The sequence below is a fragment of the Cygnus atratus genome, chromosome 4, assembly GCF_013377495.2.
Source record: "Cygnus atratus isolate AKBS03 ecotype Queensland, Australia chromosome 4, CAtr_DNAZoo_HiC_assembly, whole genome shotgun sequence".
NCBI classification, from domain to species: Eukaryota; Metazoa; Chordata; class Aves; order Anseriformes; family Anatidae; genus Cygnus; species Cygnus atratus.
The window spans coordinates 27,410,823-27,438,161 of NC_066365.1; the positions used below are offsets into that span (position 1 = coordinate 27,410,823).

Sequence of the window (27,339 nt, forward strand, 5' to 3'; positions counted from 1 at the left end):
GCCTGGCTGTGAACACTTACAGGGATGAGGCATCCACAACTTCTCTGGGCAACCTGTTCCAGTGCCTCACCACTCTCCAAGTAAAGAATTTCTTCCTAACATCTAATCTAAATCTTCATTCTTTTAGTTTAAAACTCTTCCCCCCTTGTCCTATCACTATCACAATGTCATCATTGTTGACAATGATCTCTCTCTCTCTCTCTCTCTCTCTCTCTCTCTCTCTCTCTCTCTCTCTCTCTCTCTATATATATATATATATATATATAATTCATTTGGAACAGAATTCTAGCCAGTTGTTCCATAGCTTGTATTTTAAAGGTTATCATTATGTGTACCTGAGAGTGGAACAGCAGTTTTCTGTATTGAATTATATTATTATTTTTTTAAACCTATTTCGATAATAAGAGTATTTTTATTCTATTCATGTATTCTAAAGTTATTCTAGACTCTTACATGTCTGGATATGTCAAGGATAGCTTTCATTTCATCTTCTAAGACATTAATGAAAGACAAAATCATTCTGGGTTGTGATGCACCCTTGCTAAAGTCTACTTCCAGCGCAGCCTTCCATTCTAACTGTGAGCCATTATAATCAACTTACAGTATAATTATACAAATAGCATACTTACCACTATGGCTTACAAGGTTGCAGTGTAAGAGAGCATGACAAGCCTTGGTAAAATAGAGGTACTTGCAATCTGTTATATCTTTGTTTTCTAAAAACTGCCCCAATAGAATAGATAAAGCTAGATCTGTTACGATTTGCCTGATAAAACCTTGTAGCATGGTTCATCTTCTTTCTTCTTCTAGATGCCCACGAGTTGAGTATTTTTTTCTGTGTGATTTCCCATAAATCAAACTTAAAAGTTGTTTTTCCTACAGTTTCTGAAATCTTTTCCTTTCTTATTAATTTTCTTTCTTTCTCATTCATTTCCAGTCTAGCCATACATTTTCTGTCCTTTAAAATTTTTCAGTGGCTAAAAGTTTGCTCAGACAGTTCTTCAAGTGTACAAGGGTGTAAATATAAAATCTGAAATTTGAAAATTTCTAAGTTGAAAACTTCTAGACTATATAAATATTCTCTGAATATTCTTTTTTTGCTCTACATAGAGGCTTTACCTCTGTATATGTGATACTCATGCTGACATACTACTCCTTTCTGTAGAGGTTTCTTGTGTATTTTCAGTCAAAAAGTTTTCCCAAGTCACAGGTTTTCTCAGTGTCCCTCCTGTATATACACACACATACTGTCATTCACACTCGAAAATTAGATCACTTGGTCACAAGAACATGTTTGGGGATTTCTTAAAGGTGAATATATATGTATAGAAGTGCATGATATTTACTTGGAGCTCAGTTTACAAATACAAGGCAAGTTGGGATTGTTTTGGAACTTACTGTAAAAAATAAAATGTATTCTGCCCTTTTATTCCTGCCAATGAAATGCACACAAAATTACATTTTTTTTTCCCTTGAATTTTCATTTTTTTCATTATTTTGCCATGGAAAAGAAAATACTATATATTTTTTTCCATTTTGGGGTGAAACTAGGTTCTTTGTACATGCAATGTAGAGAGATCAGTTTGGCAGCTGTTGAAGGATAGCTACTTTGGAACGGAATGTAGCAGAGCTTAATGAAATATATTACTGTCATTTAATCTTTCCAACTCTGTAAGAGTAGTTAGAAGAACAGAGCTTATGTATATCAAAATAACATACATCGTAATTGTTCCAGAAATATAACTGTTCTCATCTTTACTGTAATAACAGTAAAGCTGCATGAGTCATGTCTAAAGATGGCACACATTCTTTGATGTTCTTCCCACAGATTTTAATTGCTTGTCTCTAGTTCACTAAACATCTACTTAGGGCAAATGTTGGAGAATGTTGGGTCTATTTAAAACTGAGCAGGTTTTCAAACAGGCAGAATATAAGTAAACAAATTGCATCTTTCTGTGGGAACCTTGACAGTGCCGAAGTGAGGAACTTTTCATCCTGAAATACATTGCCAAGAGACCCTGACATGGTACATATTCTTTGTCTGTATTGAAACATTTTTTTAATCACTGTGTAGCATATTGCTTTAAAGTCAGAAATACCTATTCTTCTGTCTTGAAACAAAATGTGAAAATTCAAACAGTTGAAATGTCCTTAGAATTAAACATAAAAATGAGACATGCTGTAATTCCAATGTAGAAAACTGATATGCTAAGAGGAAAAAGGAGTCAGAAGATAGAAAAACTAGATATATTCATAAGTAAAATGGATTTTTTTTCATGCATATATCGGATTGTGGTGAAAATAGCACAAGTAGTTAACAGTTTATCAAACCAAGTTAAATAAGGAATATTATGAAATCCAACAGATGAGTTCCTTGAAAATTATGTGATGACGTATTTTCCCCATGTAAATAATAAAGCCAAATAAATTGCAATTATTTTATTGCTATATATAACATTATACTTGCTAGTTGTATGTTCATGTATTTTTCTGCTGTTTCAAGTAGTCCGATATTTTTTCCCACAAAATTAATGATTTCATCATGTTCCCAACACTTCCTCTACAGGTAGTGTAAGACTACTTTTCATTGTGTCCTATATGCCACAATTTTTTTTTTTTTATGGAGTTTTTTTATGTTACTTACTTTGCTGCCAGTTCATTGAGACTAATGTTGAGGGATATCTTAACTTGCCTTGGTTTAATTGAGCTGCCTTTGCAATATCCCAGTGTATTGTCGATTCGTGGAACAAAGGCAAGAGGTTTAATCCAGAATTATATTCCTGCTGTCATTAGCTGCTGATACTAAATTGTCAGAAAAACCTGTTGATTTATTTCTGACTTATGCAAGGACTGTGATTTTGCTTTGTTACTGGAGATGGGGAATGTAACTCTACTGGCTGCCTGTCCACAGAATGTGTTCAGTGAATGTAAAATTGTAGCACAGCTGTGAATGGGAATACCCAGCTAAAAGTGTTATGTACTGACCTTGCACTCGCTAGCTGGGATATCAGGTCCTGTGACAGGTGCCAGGCATTGTTTTTGTTAACATTTTAAGAGGGCAATGTTACTTTCAAATAGAACCAAGTAGATACTTTAAAGAAAAATAAATCAGAATGACTGAACTCACACATCATACTTATCTTGTTAGCTGGAGCAACTTTGAAGTGTTTACTAGTTTCTGTAGCAACATTTGAGTGAAACAGAATAGAAGCACTAGAGTCTTAAAAAAAAAAATCTTAAGTTTCAAAAATGTATTCTTGTGTTTTGAGTTCCTCATGTTCTGATTCTCAGTATATTAAAAAAAAAAAAAAGTTTTATAATTCCATTTTCAAATGATGGTCTCATTAAGTTCAGTCACCAACAGGAGTATTCAATGCCTAAAGCTCTTTTTGTAAGTAGCCTAAAGGCAAAGTATTTGTAGATTTGACTCTTTAAGATACTAGGATTGAACAATAAAATTTTCAGATCTTAAAAAAGGGAAGATATCTCTTTTCCACATAAATATTTATTAAGTTCAGGGTATGATCTATTCTACCAATGCTGAAGATTGTCTCAGGATTAAAATATGAATTAGGTCATGCGCTGTCTGGAAAGAGGTCTGGTGGGCATCATGGCTAGTCAAGCACTTTCCTGTACAGTCAGGCATACTCTATGGAGCCATTTTTTTCATAGTCAGCTACTGTAGGGAAGGCAAAGCTGGTTTCTTTGCTTTAATTTTCTGGTCCTTTATGAGACATTGGTCATATTTGTACAGCTTTCAGTTGGAACAGATCTATTCTCCTTTTTTCTCCTTTTTTTTTTTATATATTAGAATTAAAGATTGTTTTAGCCTCGCTGCCCTTTATCTATGCCTTTTGGGGGAAAAGGTGGCATGTTCAGAACTGAGCTGAGCTGATTATTTTATGCAAATGCACAAATTTTCAGGTATTCTTTTCTCTCTCTTATAATATCTCTTCTTTTTGGTATTGGAAGTGGTTCAAAAAGGTATTATTTCAACACAGTGGTGAAGTTCAGCTGCTGCTGGGTGGAGAACTGCATAACAGTGTGACAAGGTTAGGAGTGCAGCAGTATTAAAGGTTGATAAAGTTCTGTAGAATCCCAGGGAGGAGCTGAGTTTAGGCAATTACATCTGCATGCTAGTGAAAACCTTGTGTGATCTTTCAGCAGACTCTTTTATGCAACTGTAATGTGTGCCCCAACCCGTTACTCATTTTTAGGTAAGAGAGAAACTTAAACTTTATGGTTTACCAGAAATCCTCATAATTGTATAATAGAATTGTGTTAAACTGACATTGGATAGCAAAACATCAGATGAGTCAGGGAATATAAGGCACAAGTTCTTTTGAAATTGTTTTTCTGAAGTTGTGTGATGCATAGAAAACACTTTCATGTTTTTATGGGTCACTTGAAATGGTTTTGACTCCTACACTTTTTAATTTTATGTCCTTTATCTGACTAATGAGGCATCTTCAATCCTTTGTTCAAAGATGAAATGTTCTCTATAACCATCTTCCTTTCCCTTCTCCTCTTTCCCCCTTTTCCCTTTCTCCTTCCCTTCTGCAGATACTTAATTCTCTTTTTTTCCTTTGTTTTTGTTTGTGTTTTTCCTGATTGTATGTTGGTAAAAGATCCTACCGATAGATCTGTATATCAAGAACTTATTTTGGAATAACAGTGCGGTTTTTCAATACGAATGTCCATGTTTATAAGAATGTTATTTTTAATAATGTTTATATGAACATTAACTATAGCGGTTTTATGTTCTTGAAACAATAATACCATTTCCTGGTTAGATTTAGTTAATTTGTGTATGGTTTCTGAATCAGAGCTATAAATATACAGATCAGAACCACACAAAATGAATCTGTTTCCATATTGGAGAAGACTACCACTGTCTAGAATAGCATCAACCACAGATTTCTATTTTATTTGTTACTGCTTTTCACTAGAATACTGTCATTTTGAAGGATTAGATATTAATTCATAAATCCTGTAGTAACTCCATTAATTGCTTCCTATCAATAATGAATTGAATGCCTTGTATATTTGCTCATATAATCAAAATGAAACCAGTACAGTCTAATTCTGTTTGATATATGTAACCAAATCAGTCTAACAACAAAAGTGCATTCATACTTGAATTGAGCCTGAAATTCCAGCCAGGTTAGGGAGTAGAACCTTATACCTTTATCTAATCAGGTTCTTAGTACAAAGGTAGCACATACGGCAGAATTTTTCCTAGCACCTATGTCTACTGACATTTAAGCACCTTATTAAAGATTCCTTCAAAATACTTAAGGATTAATTTATATTATAAAAGATGTTTATGTTAATGATAGTGATTTTCTTTCCTTGCAGTGCAAATTAGACTATCAAGCTTGTGTCTCAGGAAAACAAATCTCAGTGAAATGCGAAGGACGTTGCCCTTGCCCTTCTGACAAATCCACAAGTACAGGGAGAAAAGATAGGAGAGGTGAGTGATGATAATTTGTATGATATTTGTAACATCTAATTTCTAGAAGGAAATAAGATTTTGTTCATAGAACAGCACAGTGATCACAAATGATTATTAAAAAAAAAGTTTTATGCAAGGGTCTTTTCTTTGCAGTGGCTTTTGAAATTGCACCTACATTAATACACCACTGTGATTTTCAGTACAGCTATTTTAGTATGACTTATTGTTGTTCTTTTATTACTCTTTAGTACTCCTCAAGATACTTGTAGCTGCACTTAAGACAAAGAAATAATCATTCCTTGCTCCTTACTGCTTTCAACTGAATTTTCAATAAAATGAAGTGTAATAGGAAAAAAAAGGCAACTTAAAAAAGTCCTTATTAAAGCTTATAGGAGCAAGCAGTTGCACTTAAACTACAGAAATATTGGTAAAGGCTGTCATATAAAAGTGAGTTATTTGAAAAGTGGATAGGATTAAATCAGCTTCCTTTTGGACCATGCATGAAATTAGGCTGCAGAAAAATGCAGTTGCTTTGCACTACTGCTTCTTAGCCACTGGTGCAGCTAGAGAAAAAAAAATATGTGGCTAAGCATATTTATATTTCAGTGATTCCCAGGTGACTTTGGAAGGTTGTTGTTAAACAAAACAAGATACAATCTTTGGTGCTCGTAAAGAAAGCCATCATAGCATGAGGTTTTAGGCCACCATGGACCTGAATTTGCCAAGAACAGCGTGATTGGAGGTCAGCATTTTGTATTTCTTTAAATTTCTTTTCTAGGTGTATTTTTTTTCTCCTTCCTGTCTAGTCACACCTGTGATGCACAAATTGTATCCTCATACATTTCCAATATATCTTCATTGGAAATACACCACACATAGTTTTTGAACTTTTTTTTTTTTTTTCCTATAGCAACCTTTTAAGGACAAAAGAAACCAGGACTGCATTCCTGGCTTATGTTAACATTGGTATTTTATTATGCTAATCTATTAAGCTTGATGTACTATTCTTAATTTATTGTGCCAGAGAATCATTATCACTTCCATTATAGCTGCTGCCAAAATGATTTTTACTCCTAGTTTAAAAAATGAATGAATGTTCTTTGAACAAGGAGTAAAGGTGAGCACTGTGAACATTGAGCTGCGTGCACACAAGCCAATTAATAAACTTTTCCGAAACATCCCTTTAGGTCAGTCTTGGTATTCTGTAATATTATTGATTGTGTATAAATATTAATTAAATTTGCATAAGTAAATATTCCCCATGCTGAAAACTCTCTGCAAAGCGATATAGCCTTGACATTTTTTAAAACATTAATTTACAATTTCATGTACTAACTGTAAATAAATAAAGAATAACCTGTTGTTTACTCTCATTGCCTGCCCGAATTAAAAACATTGTGGAAGAGACACTCATATGCAGTTAAGGTGGCCCCTTGGATAAGACATACAGCATAGTATTAATGAGGTTGTGGTTTGCACTAGCAACAATTTCTGCCTTTCCAGTAGTGATGGAGGGATATTTGCTTAACAGTGGGCATGAACTAAAATTAAGATAATCAGCTGAGAAGTATCTCTCTGTGATTAGTAGGTCTGTCATTCTTTTAGTTTTTGCATATGATATCATTATCCTCATTTTTTACTAATATAAAATTAGCATTTTCTCTATGTTAAGCTGTTTCACCTGTTAGGGGTGATATTTTTTATCTTGGTGTGTGTTTTCTTAAGCAGACTATTTTTGGTATTCCTCTGTGTTAACATTGAAAACAACCTATAAATAAGTTTTATTGGCTTCAGCAAAATGGAATTGTTTTTAATTAGTACTGGTAGGAATGAACTCTTCTTGAAGATTTATTTTGCCAAAGGATCAAAATTACTTATGCTTAGTTATGTAAAAGAGAAAGAAGAAAAAGCCTATATGAGTATAGGAATTAACACTAATCCTGTCCTAACAGATTGTTGGGGCAAGCAAAAACCAAGGCTTTTCCAGATGCTACATTTTACTGGAATATTGAAATTTGAATATCATTTCTTTACAAGGCTAAACGACAGGTGACATGAGAAATATGAAAGTGAGCTGACTATCATTACTTGAAATTTCAGCCATAATTGTAACTGAATACAAATTTTCTGCTTAAGAATCCAGTTATTTTCTTTAAATTGAAGTCTGTTAAGTGTTCTTGGTTGTATATGCACCTGTGAATTGCTTAGAAATTTGACAAAACCAAAGAGGCAAAGTAAGATTAATGCTTCAGTTTCAAGGATAATTTAAGTGAGGGTTTCATAAAATATATCCCTGATCCAAAACATTTTTTTTTGTTTGTTAAGATTGATGAATTCTGCCCTTTTTTATTTTTTGGTGTATCTAGGAAGCAAGTATATCTATGAACTTCCACAAAATACTCTTGTTATGAAAGTCTATACTCCTTTGGGATTTGGTGCATCCAGGTCAAACTGGCTTGTACATTTGTGCATGTAGGGATTTCACTGAGCTGGAATCTACTGGTTTTCATTTTCCTAAGCTCTTCTGTTTGTTGGTTTTGTTTGTTTTCTATTGGTTAAGTGGGACTAGAAACAAGGAAGGCTTCTGTGACACTGTCTGCATTTTTTAAGACTTGGGAGACTTCCGTCCCCTTGGCAGTACCTGGGCACCATTTTTTGCTCTAGATATTACGTATGATCCTTTTGCACTGAGGCAGTCTAAGCTCTGTCTTTCACCTAAAAGGTGAAAGACACCACCATAAAGGACAGTGTTTTTGCTAGTCCTGATCTTCAGTCTGATGATCATACTAGCAAATATGCATGATGCACAGTGTAGGCTTACCAACTATCACCAGGATAAGGAGATGAAAACATTCAACAGGGTAAATGTAGATGTTGCACTTGTTTTTTTAAGATGTACAAAATCACATTAGTCTTTGATACTGTTAATTCTGCACAGCTTGTCTGCTTTACCTTCTAGCAAGTCCATTGTCAATCCTCCCACCCATCCTCAACTATCTAGAAAACAAACACCAAGTCAACCCTTTTTCTGCTTTACTCTTGGGTATAAAGCATGCTTATTCTCCATACTCCACTATCTAAAACGAGGAGGAGATCGTACACTAGCATCTGTGCTACATAGCATCTGCAATGATGTTTAACCTGTTCTGTAACTGCCATGAGCGAGATAGAGTAAATGGAAACCTGCAGTGCATCTGGATATCAGGATTGTTCAAGAACCATCAAGATTAGAGCTTTCACTGTATTTGATTTCATCTCACTCACTCACCCACGTGCACACCCAGTGCTACTTTCACTAGATCTCAATGTGCCTTCCAAGCAGAGAGATCACTGCTGACTTAGGACAGCCGGGAAGAAAGTCATGTCGGTTCCTGCTATGCAGCTGCTTGCAGTTACCTATCTCAAGTGGTTTTGGCCACGGTCTTTGGGAATCCCCCAGCATTCTTCTCAACACACCTCTTTGATCTCCAGGATCTTTCCTCATTTCCAGGATCTTTCCACCACCCAGGATCTTTCATGGACCACTTCTTTCTGGAAACGTATTCTTCTTATCAGGATCCATCAGTCCCTACCACACTGTTTTCCCAGCCTAAATAGTCTATGTGCAAAGGCACGAGTTCATCCTCCTATTTGTTATTTCTGTCCCATGTCTCTTTATTTAATGGAGAATAAGTGACATGCCACTTCTGTTTAGTACAGATTTGATCAGAATTTATGCCAGTCCATACCACTTGCAGCTAGCTTTATGCTTGAGGGTTCAAAAGTTTGATTTTTAGACATTCACAGACACACACACAGACTTACCTTCTTCCATGTTAGTGTTCACAATTTAAACTCTTTTTGCAGCTACCACAACAGCACATTTATTTGAGGCTTTGGTTTCATTTAGTACTTTACAACTCACCAACCTTCATCTACTCTTTCACTAAATTACAGTGTATTATGAACCTCTTGGCAGTTGGCTATTTTGACTTCACTTAAGTCTTCATTTCCTTTCAGCCAAGTTGAAGTTAAAATAATAACAGAAAAATTTCCTTAGGAAAAATTAAGTTAGTTAATAATAAGGAAGTAGAGGCAAAGGAGACAGGGCTTTTGTATTAGAATGTTTTCTTGTCTCATTAACAGATTTTCCTTTTACTTAGGGTGTTTCCTTAAAAAAATTTTTGATTTTTTTTAGAACAAAAATAGTTTTACTGACTGCTCTTTTGTCATTAAGCACTTTTTAATAATTTTTATTTGATTTTTTTAGCCATGTATTTTCCCAGTCAGTATTAAGTAGCAGTAAATTCTTAATTGGATTCCTCCTGATTGTCTAGTCCAGTACTGATTCATGTTTGAATTGTATCGATTTGATTTGAAGCCTATGACTAGATGCTCAAACAGAAAATACAATATAACAAAAGTACATATTGCTAACATTGCATTCTTAAGAAAACAGAAATTTAAGTTTTAACATATGATTATAGGAGGTGGGATGGGAGAGTGTTCTCAAAAGTTCTTAATTCATTTCATGGCTTTGCTACAGGAATTCTACTATCTTCTTAAAAGAAAGAAATATTCCATTTTGTAATTATAAATTGTTAATAAGGGCATGAAAAACTGCAAGAACAAGAAGTCGAACAAACTGTATGTAGTCACAAGTGAACTTCATGCTTAGCAGTAATATTCTATAATGCACGTTAATATATTCAAAATACTTTTCTCAGATGTGTGAATTTCCTTTGATGTTAATGAACACCGTTAGTGATCATTGCAATTGCATAAGAAAATCAGAGATACCTTGCCATGATCCCAGAAGCATTAAGGCTTTCTTTCTAGTTTATTTAATGTTGCTTTTGTTATTTTGAATTTTTGACGAAATGTAAAATGTATCTCTTCAGAGCAATATACTCATATTCTCACATAAGTATGTACAATCTATTCAGTGAACACAACCCGTTAAATTGAAGCCTGTTACATTTTATATTTTTAATTTTTGAATATGTATTGAAATGGCCCTCATTCAGGATACAGCCAGTGTTACTTCATACTTTTTGTTATATGTGATGTAATTCAAAAACTGAGACATTTTAATGAATAAAGATATTCTTATCAATATGTTTCTTAACAAAAACTTCTAGATGCGTAATGGAAAGTTTCATTTTTTCTCTCTCATACAGCATGAGTAAAACATGAAGGCAAAAAAGCTATTGTAAAATTTGCACAAACTTCTCTACTTTGATGTTAGTCCAGCTTTATTCAGTGACTTTGTCAGTTCTAATTATAATGGAATTACTCTGAAAATGTATCTTGGCCCACTGTACTGTCTTGTGCTGTGTTAACTTCCTTCACTCAGAGGGTGGTGAGGCTCTGGAACAGATTTCCCAGAGAGGTTGTGGATGCCCCACCCCTGAGGTGGACTGAATTTTAAATCCCACCCCAACCTCCAGAAAATAAAAAAGGAGGATCCAGACAATAGCCCTCTGGAGTCAGCTGTAGCAGTTAAAATTTCTCAAAAGCTGCAGAAAGATGCAGAGAAAGGAATATGTCAGTCCTTGAAAGAAAATTGTCCCTCATCCATTCAGAAATTGAGATAGAAGGAGATTATTCACTGCACTCATCGCATCAGTAAGGTTTCCTTATTTAGACAAGACATTTCCTTCTGTTTCTCCTTTACTTGTTATGTAGATTATATGGAGGCCTACTGACTAAATAAATTATATATATATATATAATACAAATAATATGAAAAACAAGCAGGAGGTAAGATTTTCTTGCTGGACTGTCTTTTTTTCTTGTCTGGACCAAATTCCTAGTATACATCTTTCTATCTCACAGCACTGTAATATGATATGAAATTTGCTAATGCAAATGACAAAATTCCAGTAAGTCTAAAGAAATAGGCCCCATAAAGATACACCTGGCATTTCTGCATTTACAGGAATGTTCTCAATAAACATGTTTTGAATGCCAGGGTGGCAGATGACTGTATGGTTGACAACTTTAACTCTGGACAAATTGCTTTTAGGGGTATCTGAGAAAAACAATCAGTAGTCAGTTGGATAGAATTTACTGTAGAGGAATTTGCTATACTGATGTTGGAAAAAATTAATTTTCCTTAAATCCAAAAAGCTTGGAAACCAGTGATCTATGTCTATCTTCTAGGGCTAAAGTAATGCTGATAAATGTGTCATGACATCCCCAGGTTCCTGGTTTCCCAGAACCTTAATATAGTCTATATTATGGATTTGACTGATGTGTGCTATAGCTTCCTCCTGATTTATGTCTTTGGATGTTTTCTTCATGGAAGCAAGGTTGGGATTCTGTCCCAATATACAGTCAAGGTCCAGCTGAAACGTACACTCATACCGAGAAAGCTCAGAACTGGTTGAAGGTCCTGCAGTTTAGACTGAAAAAGGTGTAATACAGTGGGTAATATATTAAATATTAATTTTCATTAGCTACTGAAATAGAAAAATTTGCTCACAAAAAATTTTGAGTGAATTTCTAATAAATTCTCTAGTAAGAGATCACTTGGTATTTTCAATAAGGTATCAGAGGTAGGCATATTTGTGAAAGAATGGGCTTCTCTATATCTGATCATCTGGGGAGGACAATATAGGTAACATAGGAAGCTGCTATAAAGTTTATGCTCTTTAAGTCTAAACTTTTGGTAGAAGGAAGTCAAAAGGCAACACTGCATGCTGAAAATATTTTCAGTTAGCATATTTGAAAGACTAATCATAGAACATAGCTGCTCTCTCAGCTGCATCCTATTTTACACTGAATACTGCCGAATTGTTAATTGATGTGAGGAGATGATGATAAGTAACAGTAGGATTAAAGACATTGTGGAATCTGTTACATTCTGTGTGCATCGATGCATGAAAAACAAATATAGGAACTTTTTTTTTCTTTTTTTTTTTCTTTTTTGACAAAGAGCAAAACAGCACTCCTCCAAATCCTCTTACTTTATTTACATACCAGCATCCTCTCAATGCATGACCTCATCCATGCTTCATATAGTACAGGTGTAGACGTCAAAAAAGACCTTTTGCTCCCTTTGCATGCAAAGAGAATGTTGAATGTTTTCCAGAGTTCACAAATGTAGAGATTTAGGGCCAAAACCAGCATTTGTGTTATGGAGAAGGAAATAGGAAGAGCCATTATAAGAGACAATAAGCCAAAATTCCCATCTCAAAGATGAAGAAATTCATGCTGTGTGGTCAAGGTTAAAATTTAACTATCAAACCTCAAATATAGTGACCCTTCAAATGAAATATATGTTAGGTTGTAGTGCTTTGTAGTGCTTTTTACTAATGCACTGTAATGTTTGAGGTGTATTTAGAAATATACTAGTATGTTTTAAAATATTTCACAAAGTATCTAATCATAGCATCTAATTTTACAAAGCCATACTTGTTTCAGAAAATATGTGATTTCCCTATAAAAAGAAGTACTAAGAGAAGTGTGATGTTTTTCATCGTGGAGAAATTACTCTCTTGTTAACTGCCTCAGATGAATATGCACAATAAATGGAAGAAGGAGTCTTACTTAGTAGTTTGGAGGTATAGACAGAGGAACATTTGATACATGTTAGTTAAATTTGCCTTAGGTAATAGTGAGCTTTCTAGTCTACTGTTTTACTCAACTATGTATTTGTAATTCAATAAAATACTTTGTTATATAATTGCTACTGCGGTTCGATAGAATGCAATATTAAATGAATGAAATCCTCTATACTTCTTTAGTTGCTTAAATTTCATTAAAAATTTTTGATAATTTCCCTCAAAATAATTTTTAATGAACCCAGAAATGCATGTGTACAACTACCAGTGGAAACACTCAAAACCAGAAATTTGTCTCATTCATTTGGGTATGTACTGTCTGAGAGTGATGTCACTTTGTGGTCTAACCACAAAAATCAGATCTGGGTTATTATTTTCTTTCTTGCCTTAACTACTGGGGTTGGTGTGAACGTTGCTATTTATTTAAATGTAGATAGACTCTCACTCTGTGGCTCAGTTACCTTTTTAGAGGAAAAGACATTATCTGTAGGAGAGCATTCTTACTCTGCTAATGTTTTTGAAAACTTTTGTGATTTTAAAGAAACAACAGAAGTAACGTATTATTGTATATCCATTTTAGTTCTTTATAGGGTATTGACTTAGCAGTAAACGTCCATTTTGCTTTTATTGCTTTTTATACTATAATGCATAGTATTCACTTTCAAATCTCAAAGCAGTTCATCTTAGACCTCTATTTGTCCAGGCATGCAAGCTGAAATGCTATTTTTCACTTCGCTTAATTCATCATGTGCTTTTACAGTAATTGTGAGCTGTAAGTATACATTATATGTACAGCAAAGCTATTTGAAAGTAAAGAGAAAATTGATGCATTGTAGATTTTTATGCTTTGATATTGGGTCAGGCCATTAAGAATATCTTTTCTTTTCTCTCTAAGATGTATATAAGTTGCCTTGTAGACCATTTTTACTTGATCTGTAATAGGAAGCGCTATTATTTAATCAGATTTTATTGCTTTAGTATCATTATATTTTAGAAATGTTGTGATTTTTTCTAAGATAGGAGAGTAATAATATTAGTGAGGATTCATTTGTATCGAGAAATTATTTTCATATCTGTGATATAAAGGGAATTTGCTAGCACAATAATACTATATTATTCTATCTGTAAAAGACTGTTATTTCATATTCATTACTGTGTTTGTGTAATATCAGAAGCTTAATGGAACAAATTTTATTCCTTCAATGTTAAGATAGATTTTCTTTATGAACCTTTTGTTGATTCTTAAATACAATTTGTCTTTGCTTGAGTGACACTGAGAAAAGTAAAGTTGTCAGCAGTATCTTCTTTTATTAATTAAATGCCATATTAAAACTTAAAAAAAAAAAAAAAAAAAAGGCTTCTTCACCCGAATTAGTAGTAATCTAATGCAGTGTGGTGTGAAATGAGAGAGAATTTATTTGGAATGAAAAGGTGTTTATGACCTATATGCTCACAATCCCCTGATCCCCTTATCTAGCTTGTGCCTGAGCAAACCATGTGTGCAGGGTTCCTTCCCCTGTAACCCGGGAAGGGTTGGTAGTGAGAGGGGTACGGGATGCTTGCCAGGTCTTGTCTGTGTGTGATGTAGCAAAGCACACATGGACTTGGCAGATGGGAAGCTCAAGGACCTAATAGTTTAGTCAGATTAATGAGACCAGAAGGTAAAATGTGTAAGAAATACTGAGGGCCTGTGGCTGTGTTTGAAGAGCTGGGGAAATGGAGATGTAGCTGTGTGACCTGTTGTTAGGTTGAAGAGATTACTCCATTTATTATTTTTGCTTCAAGTGTGTGAGTTTCTCCTGTAATTTCAAACTCTATTTTTGGTATGAGTAGAACTTCAGGCCTTTTACATGGAACAGGACAAGAACAAGGGTGTATTAATTTTGTTTTGAATGCCTTTATAACTCAAAAAAGATAAGTCAAATTGGTTAGGTCATTAACAAATGACCTTTAAGCTAAAAAAAACTTCTTCGTTTCCATTCTTACAGGCATTAGACTATTTGGGGATAAGGAATATAAATAAAAGGATCCACGGTAACTAAATCAACAGAGGAGTGACCAGCAGGTCAAGGGAGGGAATTGTCCCCCTCTGCTCAGCCCTTGTGAGGCCCCGCCTGGAGCGCTGCATCCATGTTTAGGGCCCCCAGCAAAAAAAAGATGTGGACCTGTTAGAGTGGGTCCAGAGGAGGGCTACAAAGATGATGAGAGGGCTGGAGCACCTCTCCTGTGAAGACAGGCTGAGAGAGCTGGGGCTGTTCAGCCTGGAGAAGAGAAGGCTCCAGGGTGATCTTATTGCAGCTTTTCAATCTTTAAAGGAGTCTTATAAAAATGCTGGAGAGCAACTTTTTGCTTGGGCAGATAATGATGGAACAAGGGGGAATGATTTTAGACTAAAAGAGGGGAGATTTAGATTAGATGTTAGGAGGAAGATCTTCACTGAGAGTGTGGTGAGGCACTGGAACAGGTTGCCCAGAGAGGCTGTGGCTGCCCCATCCGTGGAGGTGTTCAAGGCCCTGGGCACCCTGATCTAGTGAGTGGCATTCCAGCCCATGGCAGGGAGGTTGGAACTGGATGACCTTTAAAGTTCCTTCCAACCCAAGCTGTTCTATGATTATATGAAAAAGAACTTTTTATTGTTTTCAGGATTAAGTGAAATCCTTAGAAGAGATTGTTTGCTGAGTGTTGTCTACATTTCAACAAGCTAACACTAAATGGAAACCTGGGTTATTACATACCTATTGCTGGAAATAATTCTTTGCTCACAGCTCCAGGCCTCTTTGCAACAGCAGCCTTCTCCAGAACAGCTTCCTCTTTGCCTTTCTGTAGGGCTGCTTTGTTATTTCCAAGTCCTTCCATTTTTAATGACTGCTTTTGAAATTTTGGATACTCAAATCTACACAGATTATCAAACCCAGGTATATCAGGTACCCAAATTTACATTTAAATGGAAAACTCTTCAGATGTCAAGGCTGTGAAGAGCAGTCCTAGCCTCCCATGTGCTGTGCTTTGAGATATTTCTTCTGTTACCAGCAAATGGGCATGTAATTATGGATCTGTCCCTCTGTTAAAAGCATTGGAATAATATGTTGTTCTCATTTCTAAGTACCTAAGATAGTGTGAGTGCTACATCTTTGCACACTGTGTGGGTATTTTCATCCTCGGACACCAATGTATGTCCTGTACCAGCTAAGGCTTTGAAAATGAAAGTGTTATGTTTGAGGACAGAAACACAGATGGGATTTCTTTGGCCTTGTCCATGCTGTCCATAGGGAACACTTTTGGAGTGAACTTTCCAAACTTTGTCTCAGGTAAAACTATTTGGTTCATTTCAAATAAGTATATGAGAGTGAACTAACATACATGTAGTGGATGCTGCACTTGAGGATTAGGATTTATTGGCTTTTTTTTTTTTTTTAATCCTAAATTTTTATGGACTGTTCAGGCAGAACGATTTAGATGTTCTGGTGCTTTTAAGGTAAAGTCTTACAATGACACGACTGAGTTTTCATTGAGAGTTGCTTTCTTCCTTTTTGAAATAAACTATGCTCTATTCATATAGTTTTCACGAGGGAGAACAAACTCTATAGGAGATTGCTTTTAATTGATTTACTATGAAAGTTTTCATTAGTCTGGTTGATTTTTTAAATTTCCTTTCCCCTTGTTTTGTAGTGTAAAATAAAAAAGGAAAGTTCATGATTATTATGTATTTGGAGAAGGCAAAAGTTTTATCTTCATAGTAGATGATATCGCAGTATCGTCCTGTGGTTTTGTAGCCAAGAATATTCTCTGTGTGTGCTCCTGCAATTTTAAGAGAGGAGATTTAGACAAGTCGTCATGATGAAAGAAGATAATGCTGTTTAATTTTGTGTTTGATAATCATTAATTTTAATGTAGGTCATTAAACAATCCATGAACAATTTCAGTATTAGAGTCTCCAAAACATGCAAATTGTTAGTAAAGTTTAGCCTGTGCAGAACAATAAACTCTATTGAACTATTTTAGATAGTCATAAGAGAATGGTTTTGGTTTTTTTTTGGATATGTTCTTTGACTTCTTTGCTCTATGCCAGCCAGTATTTATGGATTATAAATTTGGAAGCTTAAATACAGTTCAGACCATTAATATTGTGTTGCATTTCATTATAATGGCTATAATTGCCTTAATTATGTAAATGAAGGGGTCTTGCCAGTTTTATGATACATTAAAGGCTTTAGAAGTGTGTCACAGTAGTTCTATTCAGAGTAAATAACCAAAGAGATGTAGATCATATGCTAAGCATCTGGATTTGCATTATCTTTCTGTTTGTGCAGTGTCTGAATAAGCCAACAACATGCTGCTGTGTTTGTGTCTCTATTACTGACGTGATTGTAATGTTTTTTTCACTGATACTATTTTTATACCATCGATATGCAATTCCATTTAAAAGTGATTCATTGCTCATCAATGGGAAATAAGTGCTAGAAAAATACATTCTTTATCAGATGATTATTTTAAACTAGGTTATTTACCCCTCCTGCTTATTTTTGGAAGCTAAAACTTATGGTGGCAATCATAACCTACTGCCAATCTATTTTGTGCTGTAATCATGTCGGCTTATTGGATGCTGAAGCTACAAGAGATCATTAGGAAACTCAGGCATGGAGTGATGGTTCAGTAGCATTCTGAAGGAGTGTTGGGTCAGTGAGTTTCATTGAGTTGTCTTCAAGTCAAATGTAAACCCACTGGTGTTTAAAGAATGTGTCATTTGCAACCAGTTCTCAGCAACAGCAATTGGATTTTTAGTAGTTTAATTTCCTGTTTGTTTCACAACTTCAATTGGGCTGTGTATGCTCTTTGTTAAATAGTTGTATATCTAATCTGAAGTGAAAATTTTTGAAATTTGGGAAAATTTTGACGTTTTCTTTTTGAAATCCTTTAAAAGCCAGGGATTAAAAATTATGTCTTTGGCTGTTTTTTTTTTTCAATGTTTCTGTAGTTACTATACTGAAATGACGGAAATAAAATGGGATACGGTATCACTTTCTTAATTATTATTTTTATTACATTTTTTGTGATTCATATTAGATCTCAGGAAAAAATATAAACATTTATTTTTGAAGCAGACCTCTGTTATGAAAAATAATTTCTACTTACAGTAAGTCTAAGCAAATATGCCAATAACTTATGCAAGAAAGGAATTTCACCTGGTGTCAACTTGTTCTTATTTACCTAATTTAGTCTTACTTACCTAATTTCATCTTTCTTCCAATAATTAAAATATAATCAGTTCTTCCACAAAAAAAAAAAAAAGTTTTCACTAAAAAAAGAACATTTGCTGAGCATGTGAACAGGAGAGAAATAGACTTACTATTTCTTTTTTTTTAAATTATTTTTTATTTTAAAGTTACTGTAGCTCAAATGGTTAAAAATGAATATTTTGTTATTAAAAGGAGGACAGAATGCCATAAAAAAGACTTTGAGTATGCATTGGAGAAAATGCTGAAGGGAAGCTACATGTATCCTGTCTTCCTCAAGTGTTTTGTGAACTGTTAGTGTGTAAATAGATTAGTGGAAAACACCACAGATTTTCTGGTGGATTTTCTGGATAAATTTCAAGTGAATATGGTAATTAAGCATTTATGCCCCCAGTTTTTGATAGTAATATTTGCTTTGGGTAAAATGCCCACAAAACTATGCCACGTATCTTAATGGAAAGCTTGTATATTTGTTGACTATTAAAAAAAATGAAAAAGAGAGAGAGAGATTCATGGGTACAAAATTAGTATATTTTGTTGAATACTGTTTCCAAAGAAGCTGACATTTCAATGCTAGTGATTTGAACATCCAACATCCTGTATTTTGTTTTGCTATTGTGAAAATGCAGCTAACTTCAGACCTAAAAAACAAAAAAGTAACTTGAGAGTTGTCTTAGTCACAAATGGCATTTAAGATAGGGAAGAGTTTAAATATCTGAGAAATATAATACTTCTAAAATATCTTCTGAAATTATGTTGATCCTAGCCTGTTCTCTCACCAAAACATAATTAATGGCTCTACCAAGGCATATGTAGCTCATATGGTTATTTTTATTTCCTAAATATTTTAACTCATTTTCAGAACTGACACATGTTCTTTTGGTTGGCGTCATATTTTGAGGCACTAATGGAACAATTTATATGGCTAGTATTTTTTCAGTGATGCACTGAAAAAGTTTAGCTGTGCAGTGAAAGTTCAATGACACTTAGGCCACATTTATGTCATCTGATTATCCTACTTACTGTCAAGCTGCGGTAATTTCTAAAAGTATGAAAAGATGATGCAACATTAAAAGGAGATTTAACAACATACGTCCTCGCCAGGGCAAACCTTACATGCAACAGAGTGTTTGTCTTTGAGAATGCACCTTCCTCTTCCCTCTTGCTTCCAAAAATAATAATAATAAAAAACAGCCTTGTTGTTAATGCCTAATTGCCATTTTACAGTTTTCCACAAATTCTGTCAACTTTGACTCTTCTTGTAGGTTACTGCAGATTTACTCAAAATTTTAGTAAGAAAACGTACACAAATATGCAGTATTATCAGCATCATCTAAATATACTTCAATCTAAATATACTGTAAGGGGTGTATTTTTGTATCTCCAGGACTTTCACTACCATGAAAGCAGATTTTCTTTTTGGAAAAGAAAAAAAAAAGTGTACTTTGATGAATCAGCATTATGAAAGCATACATTAATAAAATGATTAGATAGATATTTTGTGGCTCAATTATCACAATTACCCAATTGCGTTGCTTTTTTTCTGCTTCAAGAATTACATGAAGTGGGCTACTTCACAAGTCAGAAATCCACTAAATAAAACATTAAAGCTTTCACGGAAAATGAAAAACCCGACTTCTTCCCTGAAGGCACCAAGATCCATGAAATTAAGTATGGTATCTGTTTTAACTATTGTTCCTGCTGATACTGCAAGATCAAGTGTGAAACCCACCTTGTATGCAAGCATCAGCAGTTGCTCAGTTGTATCAAACTGTAAGCTCTGCCTCATTAGCATGTGGCACCTTTATGATAGTCTGAATAGTAAATGAGAAGCAGTCAGCTTTAAAAAATAGCTACCCACTAAAATCAAGTGGCTTTGAAAATCAGATTTGTATTGGAATTTATTAGTACTGACAATTTTTTTTTTTTTTAGAAAAAACAGTGTTGTATTTACCATTTAGAGGATTGCAATGCAAGTCAGAAGAAATCCTGTATTGATACATATTGAATAATAATCCTTATCAAAATGGTTAGCATTATGTATCATATATATGTAATTTATATAGAGACGTAATGAGTAATAAACTTAGTTCACTGTAGTTCTGTGTGCAGATGTATATATTCTTCCTTTAGCCAAAACACAGAAAAATACATTCTGACCTCACATTTTTACGTACAAATTGAGAAATGTGTGGCCTAGCATATAACATAAAATGTAATCATGAAAATGTGATTTAAAGCTCAAAATATATTTATCACCAAAAAAAAAATAATAAAAAAAATTGCTCATCATCTTTAAAATGGTGAAGTAAATCCATGCATTTCCCAGAAAGCTTGATATTTATGGGGTTTCAGTCCTTCTAGGCTTATATATTAGCTAGGTCAGAGTTCCAAGAATGTGTTGGAAAAAAAGTTTGCTTACAAGCACACAATGCAAAAGTCTATAATGCTTCATATATATGTTAAAAATATAAAACTCAGCTTTACCTTGCAAACACAAGTATTCCTTTTCCTGTAGCAACAAGAACATTGAAACTATTCTGTGGAACTGAGAATTGTGTTTTACTCTGGGAGGTAACTTAACCACATACAAGATATACTGAAAAGTATAATCATTAGTAGTGGTCAAGAAACCCAAGATATCTAAGATATTTTCCAGAACATTAGCTCATAAAATGCATTTGCAAATAATGAAGATAGAAAGAAAAGGCTGTTCTGCAAGCTGTTTTAGCCTCTGTGATGTAAAATTCAATTAATCTGGTATAAGCTTGTTAATAATGATTTATTCTTGATGTTTGGACAAAGAACACAAGGAGCCTTGGAAGTAATTATTAAATTGCTAACCATATGATTTTATACGTAGAATAATGGTGACTACAAACAGCATATGGATAAGATTAGACTGAATTTCATTACTACAGATGTCATAGGATAATACTCACTGAATCTGCCATTCCTTTTTACTTTACCTCTAAAAAAGACTTCTTCAGACTGAAAGAATGCCCCCTTTGCCATTGAGGACTTAAGTAAGGGAAATATTTATGCATATATCTATTAAGAAGACATTTCCAAAGACACTGATGGAGTTGGATTGCATTTTCTAAGCACAAAGCCAGTGTATGTGCAAATTAGTTGCACTTTGCATGCTTTGAGTCTGATACATCCCAGGTACTTGCAACTTAATGATTTATGACTTGAATTTTACACTCCTCTGGGACAGCTGAACATAAAAAGGCCTGGTTAGAACTACTACTCTTGCTCTGATATGCTTGGATCTTCAGAAATCCCATGAAAATTCCTCTTTTATTCCCAGAGTTTTAGGGTAAATAAAAAACACATGCCTGAGAAAATGAAATGGGGTAACCCATGTGCTATATAGTTGAGTGGTTTATTCCAGTGTATCATGTGGAGATAGGAGTCATTCCATTACATAAACAAAAAGTGAATAAAAAACTGTTATCAAACATTATGAATACTTATCAGCATTCTTCTGAATGACATAAAGTTCCTTTAGCAGTGGAAGACAAAGAGTAATGATGAAAACAAAGTACAAATGCCTGATGTGTTCTCGGTAGTATAGCAATCAAAATACAGAGTTTAAGGTTTTGAAGGGACTGTCTAACATAGAAACGAATACTCTAATTAAGACAAACAAGAATCCATAGTAAAGTTTAATTTCAAGATTAGTGATATCAGTGATATCTTATTTTCTACTATCAGTCTCTCAGTGTTAAACTGCAGTTTTTATTTATTTTTTAATACGTTTAATTCATGAAATAGTAGGTCATCCAAAATGAATGTTGTCTTAAAGACTGTTTCATTGCTTCTTCCAGTGCTCTAAGGGAAAATGGTTAGACATGAACTAAAAATTATGCATATCTACGTGTTTTATTTGTAGTGATTGCATAAATGGTTTGGTTATTACTGAAAATTTTTAGAGGAAGAATTATCTATATTACGACTTTACAACTTACTGTATACATGATAGAATTTTGAATATTGGTATTTTCATTAGAAGTTTCATGCAACTGTTTAATTAGTCTTTTAATTAATTTGAGAAAGTTGGAGGAAAACCATTTAATGTATTTATGAAAATATAATTGCCAAAGAACATTTTAATGTTCAATTGTGGTAGTAATTTTTTTTGTCTTTTGGTGTTACAAGTGTCCTCATAATTCAGGGAAAGCTTGTTCTCTGCTACAGTTCCCTTCACTTCATTTTTCTTGTACAATTGCCAATGAAAAAAAGTTTTTCATTTTAATATTTTTTCCATAACAAAATACATGTTATTTTGCTCCAGAACACAATTTACTCAGTAAGAGTATAGTATGATAAATGTAAGAGGTACTTTGGTATAGAATTACATGCAAACTGAAAAATATTTAATTTCACAGAAAACTTTTCAAGGCCAAAATGCTTAAAGAGGACATCTGTGTTGTAGAAGAAAAGGTGCAGACAAAAATGCCTGGCTCATTAGCTCTTAACACTTCAAAATGTGAGGGATTAAGGAAGGAAACACTTCAGAAGGGGGAGAAAAAAAAATATTATCAGGAAGAAAATGTTTTTTTAATTGTGCTTCTGGATCAGGTGTCCAGTTCTTTGTCCACCAAGCAGGTGCTTGGCTGCCTAGTGCAGAAAGGGGAGGAGAGCAGGACTCTTTTTTTTATTTTATTTTATATTTTTTTTATGGCTAGATTCAGTCATATGTTTATGTTCTAAACTTCTGCTGAAGAGCTTACCTATGTATTTTTTGTGGATGGTAGATTAGAAACAAATATAATCTCAATACCCAAGATACCTAGTTGACCAACTCTCAGAGAGGTTTTGGAGCGTTAGTGTGAATTGCAGGTTGTTACCACTGCCTGTATCCACAGGAAATTTCCTCTGATTATCATCACTGCTGCGTAACTGAATAATCAGAGGAGCTGTTGCTCAGATCATCTTCACAGATGATCAATGTCCGTGTTTTTTGAAAATGTCACGTTTTATGTTTCCTTGTTTAATAATTCCTAAGATACCTGCCTACCTCTCTGACGTATCTGAGCTGAAAGTAGTGACTGGACATTCAGTAATCATTTATTCTGGTGGGCTGTTGACTTGTGTTAGATATTTAATGCAACAATGTCATGGTGGGAAGGGGAGCATTTTGAAGTTTAATGTATACCAGGTGTTGTACACTGCTATTTGGATGCAGATCGCTGATGCTAACCCATATTGAAAGAAACATACTACTAAGTCAATAGGCATTATTTTAATCTGATTGCTACGTTGTGATTCTGTTTTATGAATCTGTCAACTTGCTTTCCTGTTTAATAGATCTGCTCAAATATGGCATAACGTGTCTTGAGGCATCCACAGCAAAATTTACAAATTTACTCTGAAGCTTCCCCCCCTTCAAATATCTTTTCTGTAGTTAGAACAGAGGAGACATTGAAGTACCAGTCTTTCTTTTCTCTAATTTTGATTTTTATTCTCTATTTTGTTGAAAATAAACAAACAAAAAACCAACAGTTTGTTTTTCTCTAGACCTTGTCAAAACAAAACAAAAAGCAAAGAGCACTCTAGTTTAGACAACAGCATCATATTTCTGTATAGAAAAACAAACAAACAAACAAAAAAATTATTTTCATGGTGGAGATTCACTATTAGTGAAGAACTGAAGATGTAAGAGTCCTTTCTATATGGTGTATATATTATAGTTGTATCCTTCAGTGCAGCAGTCCGTCATGTGGTGAAGCAGCTGCTGCTCTTCATACTCTGCTTTCATGTGGCTATGTATGTTAATCACAAGATCCTTCTGAAAACATGCAAAAAACATGTCTAGTCCACAGTGGTTCATTACTATTGTAAAGATTTTAGTATACATTTCCCATAAAACATTGCAAGTGACTTTGACTCTGTATATCTAGATTGTTCACTTTTTCTAAGAATAGTTGATCAAATTTTAATGTTCCTTACTCTGTAGTTTTGATCAAATAGTTTAAATATTAACTGTTCTGATCGAGGTTTAAATTGCGCGAAATAACTCATTTACATCTGTGCAACTGCAAAAGGAGAGACACTAGATAGACACTAGAACTTCAAACTCAGTTAACTTTAGAGATTTTAACAACATGTACCATATTAGGTTCTTTTTGTTTCTGGGTTATAACTACAGACAATGAATGATGTGTTCAATCTAGAAAACAATCAATCTACTTCAACCAAAGCAAGTTTTCTCCTCCTTCTCCTTCAGTAGTGTAGATTTGTGAATGATTGCTGTACGCCTCTGACATGTGATATGTACTATCTTGCATCAAAAGAGATGTTTACATTAAAAGTGAAACTACCAGTGTATTTCAGTAGGGCCAGTAGAAGACTAAAAGATCTCTCTCTCAGGTGCCTTCTGTTGAAGTTTTAATGTCTTAGCATAACGAGAATATTATTGCAGGTAGCTGCTATATGCAATTCATAGCCTCAGCACCTGGTGATGTACAGTCTGACTATTTTGCTTATTGCTTTTTTTTTTTAATTTACCAGGAGAAACTTTCAGAAGACACTTAGGCTTATAAGAATTAATGGGAATATTTTGATCATATTTCTTATGATTCAAACAATCTATTATATATATTTTATTATGATTATTATTTTAAATGTTTAGAAAAGTTCAGTTTAAGTAATCAGTATGAATCTTGATATTTGTTGTTGTTTCTTATTATTTTCCCAAGCAGATACAGGCTTTTAGTTACGATCAGCCACTGGTAGTCAACTTTAGCATTATTTCAGTACTAATTTTTGCTAACCAGAATAAATGATCTAGCTCTGATTGTTTGTATATATCTCAGTGTTGACATTCCTTATTGATAACAATAAAAAATAGGGAATTGCTTGTCGTAGTTCATAGTTAATAATAACTGAAAATTTATCTTGAGCTGTGTTCGATGAATAGATACTGAATTTAACAAATATTCTCCCAAGCAGCTTTCTTAATTTGTAAGTAGTTGTGTTTTTTTTTTTTAAATGAACAGAATCTTCCAGATTTCTCAACAACTTACCTGTTCTAGATGCCAAAGAAAAAAATCTTCAAAAATTCGTGTTCTTAAAACACATCAATTTTGTTAAACAAGGGAGTCTTTATTCGTAGTTGGTGAATTTGCTGATTCTTTTGATCACCAAGTTGTTAAAAGTTTTAATGTTGGTAGACTTTATCATTCTGCATCCATCTCTCTTTACAGATTTGAACTTTTTTTTTCCATTTTTTCCATTTTCTTTCAAAATCAACAGTTCACAACTCATAAAGTTGTTGGATGAACTGATTTAAAGGCCACCCTGTAATTGTATTATCTGAGAGGTAATAAAAATAAGTTAATTTCTGTGATTTTTAAATACTTTTTTCTTATTAACTTGTAAAATAAAACCAATTTCTTGTAACCTTTGACACTTTAATGTATTTTTTTTATATTTTATCTTTATGTTACGATACCATTTGAAATTGCAAATGAAATGTCTCTGGGTTTGGTGGTTTGCCTTTGTTCGCATTATAATTTCTCATTTCAACTTGGAACTATTAGGGTTCAATATATATGTATATATTTTAAAGAAATCAACCCTAACTTGTTACTGGCTGGTTTCAGAAATTACGAGTTGAACTTTTATTTTCCTGCACAGAATGTTAAACTAGATCATGCTAATGGCAAACGTTGGCCATGCTACCTAATGTCCTGCAGCAAATTTATTTAGTTGTAGTTTCTCTTTTTTTTTCTTTTTTTTTTTGCTTACTAATGTATGATTATCAGTAGATAACACTTCTAGCTGTCTTTGATATTCTAACAGGTCAATGGTGGCAAAAACTTAAAAGGGTCTATAACCGTTTTGCATACGCTGCAGTCCTAAATTCACCACAGAAATAGTGGTGATACTCTGAACATGTCTGCCTTCCACTGCTGCTGTCAGAGGTGAGCCAGCAGAATGAATGCTATACTCTTCAACTGGTTCTGTACAAGGTCAGATAGATTTAAACTAAAGTGTCAATAAATGTAAACTAAGTTTTCCATTGAAAAGGACCAGTAACACCCATAGCCTTGTTCTGCTGCATGTGCTGTAGTGTTGGTCTGTGGTAAAGGGGCACTGAAAGGACCTGTTGTTTCTATCCCAGTCTGTGATTAAAATCAAATAATTCATCCATTTTGGATTTTTATTCTAGGAGCTACAGTAAAAAAAAAAAAAAAAAAAAAGTTAAATAAATCAATAAATAAAGCCTGCATGTATCTTAACATTATAGGAAACAACCAAGCTCATAAGTCAAGTTTGAGCACATTAAATCAAGTTAAATCAAAAAAGCTCCAGAATAGTCACATTTTGGTTGTCAGATACAGCTTAAAGCAATTTCCTGCTGATCTAATACTGTAATTCCGTAATTGCTGTATAGTTATATTTTAAATAAAATTATTCTCTATACTTAATGATCTTTTCGAAGTGCTTACTATATGCAGGCCTACTTAAAACAATAAAAATATAAATTAGTCTTTCATGATTGACTTTAAATTGCAACAAAGGTACTCTGTGTTGTGTACAATATATTTATTCTTTGTCATAGTTACCAACTCTTATTATTCCAAGAGCAGCCATGGAAATTTTTTTATTGTTGCTAAAGGAGATATTCAATATCAAATGAGACTAACCCAGCAATTTATAAGTAGCTTACATCTTGAGAAATAATAGCAGTCTTGGATCTTAATTCTCAACATATCTGATGATGTCCATTTGTAATAGATCTAGGCAGCAGCAACTGAATAAATGCCAAGTCCACTCAAGTATTCAACTGATAGGCAAATGATACTCTCCAAATTACAGGCCTCAAACTGGGAGGAAGAGTGGGCTTCACACAGTGGAGTAATGAGATTTTTCATATTCATTGAAGGAAAAACTGGCCATAGTGCAGTCAGTGACAAAATTTCCCCCAGAACTGGAACCTGAAATTCTGCTTGTTTAATGAAAGAAGAACAGTGGTAAAAAGTCTTAAACTTGAATCCATTTATCTCCAAGGAAATTTTCTGTGTGGTCGTATCTGTTACTGAATCTAGTAATCTCTGTCTGTACATATTTGCTATGCCTTAGTTTTACC

At 33.9% G+C, this 27,339-nt stretch overlaps 1 protein-coding gene across 2 annotated transcripts in view; it reads left to right on the top strand.

Annotated features, from left to right (window-relative positions):
• The window catches only part of SPOCK3 (SPARC (osteonectin), cwcv and kazal like domains proteoglycan 3), a 195,929-nt gene that overhangs the window by 134,965 nt on the left and 33,625 nt on the right, over positions 1 to 27,339 (top strand). For both annotated transcript variants that reach the window (XM_035549781.1, XM_035549792.2), the window contains one exon: positions 5,359 to 5,473. In XM_035549781.1, the coding sequence (XP_035405674.1) occupies positions 5,359 to 5,473 (115 nt within the window). The remainder of the gene's footprint in view (positions 1 to 5,358; positions 5,474 to 27,339) is intronic.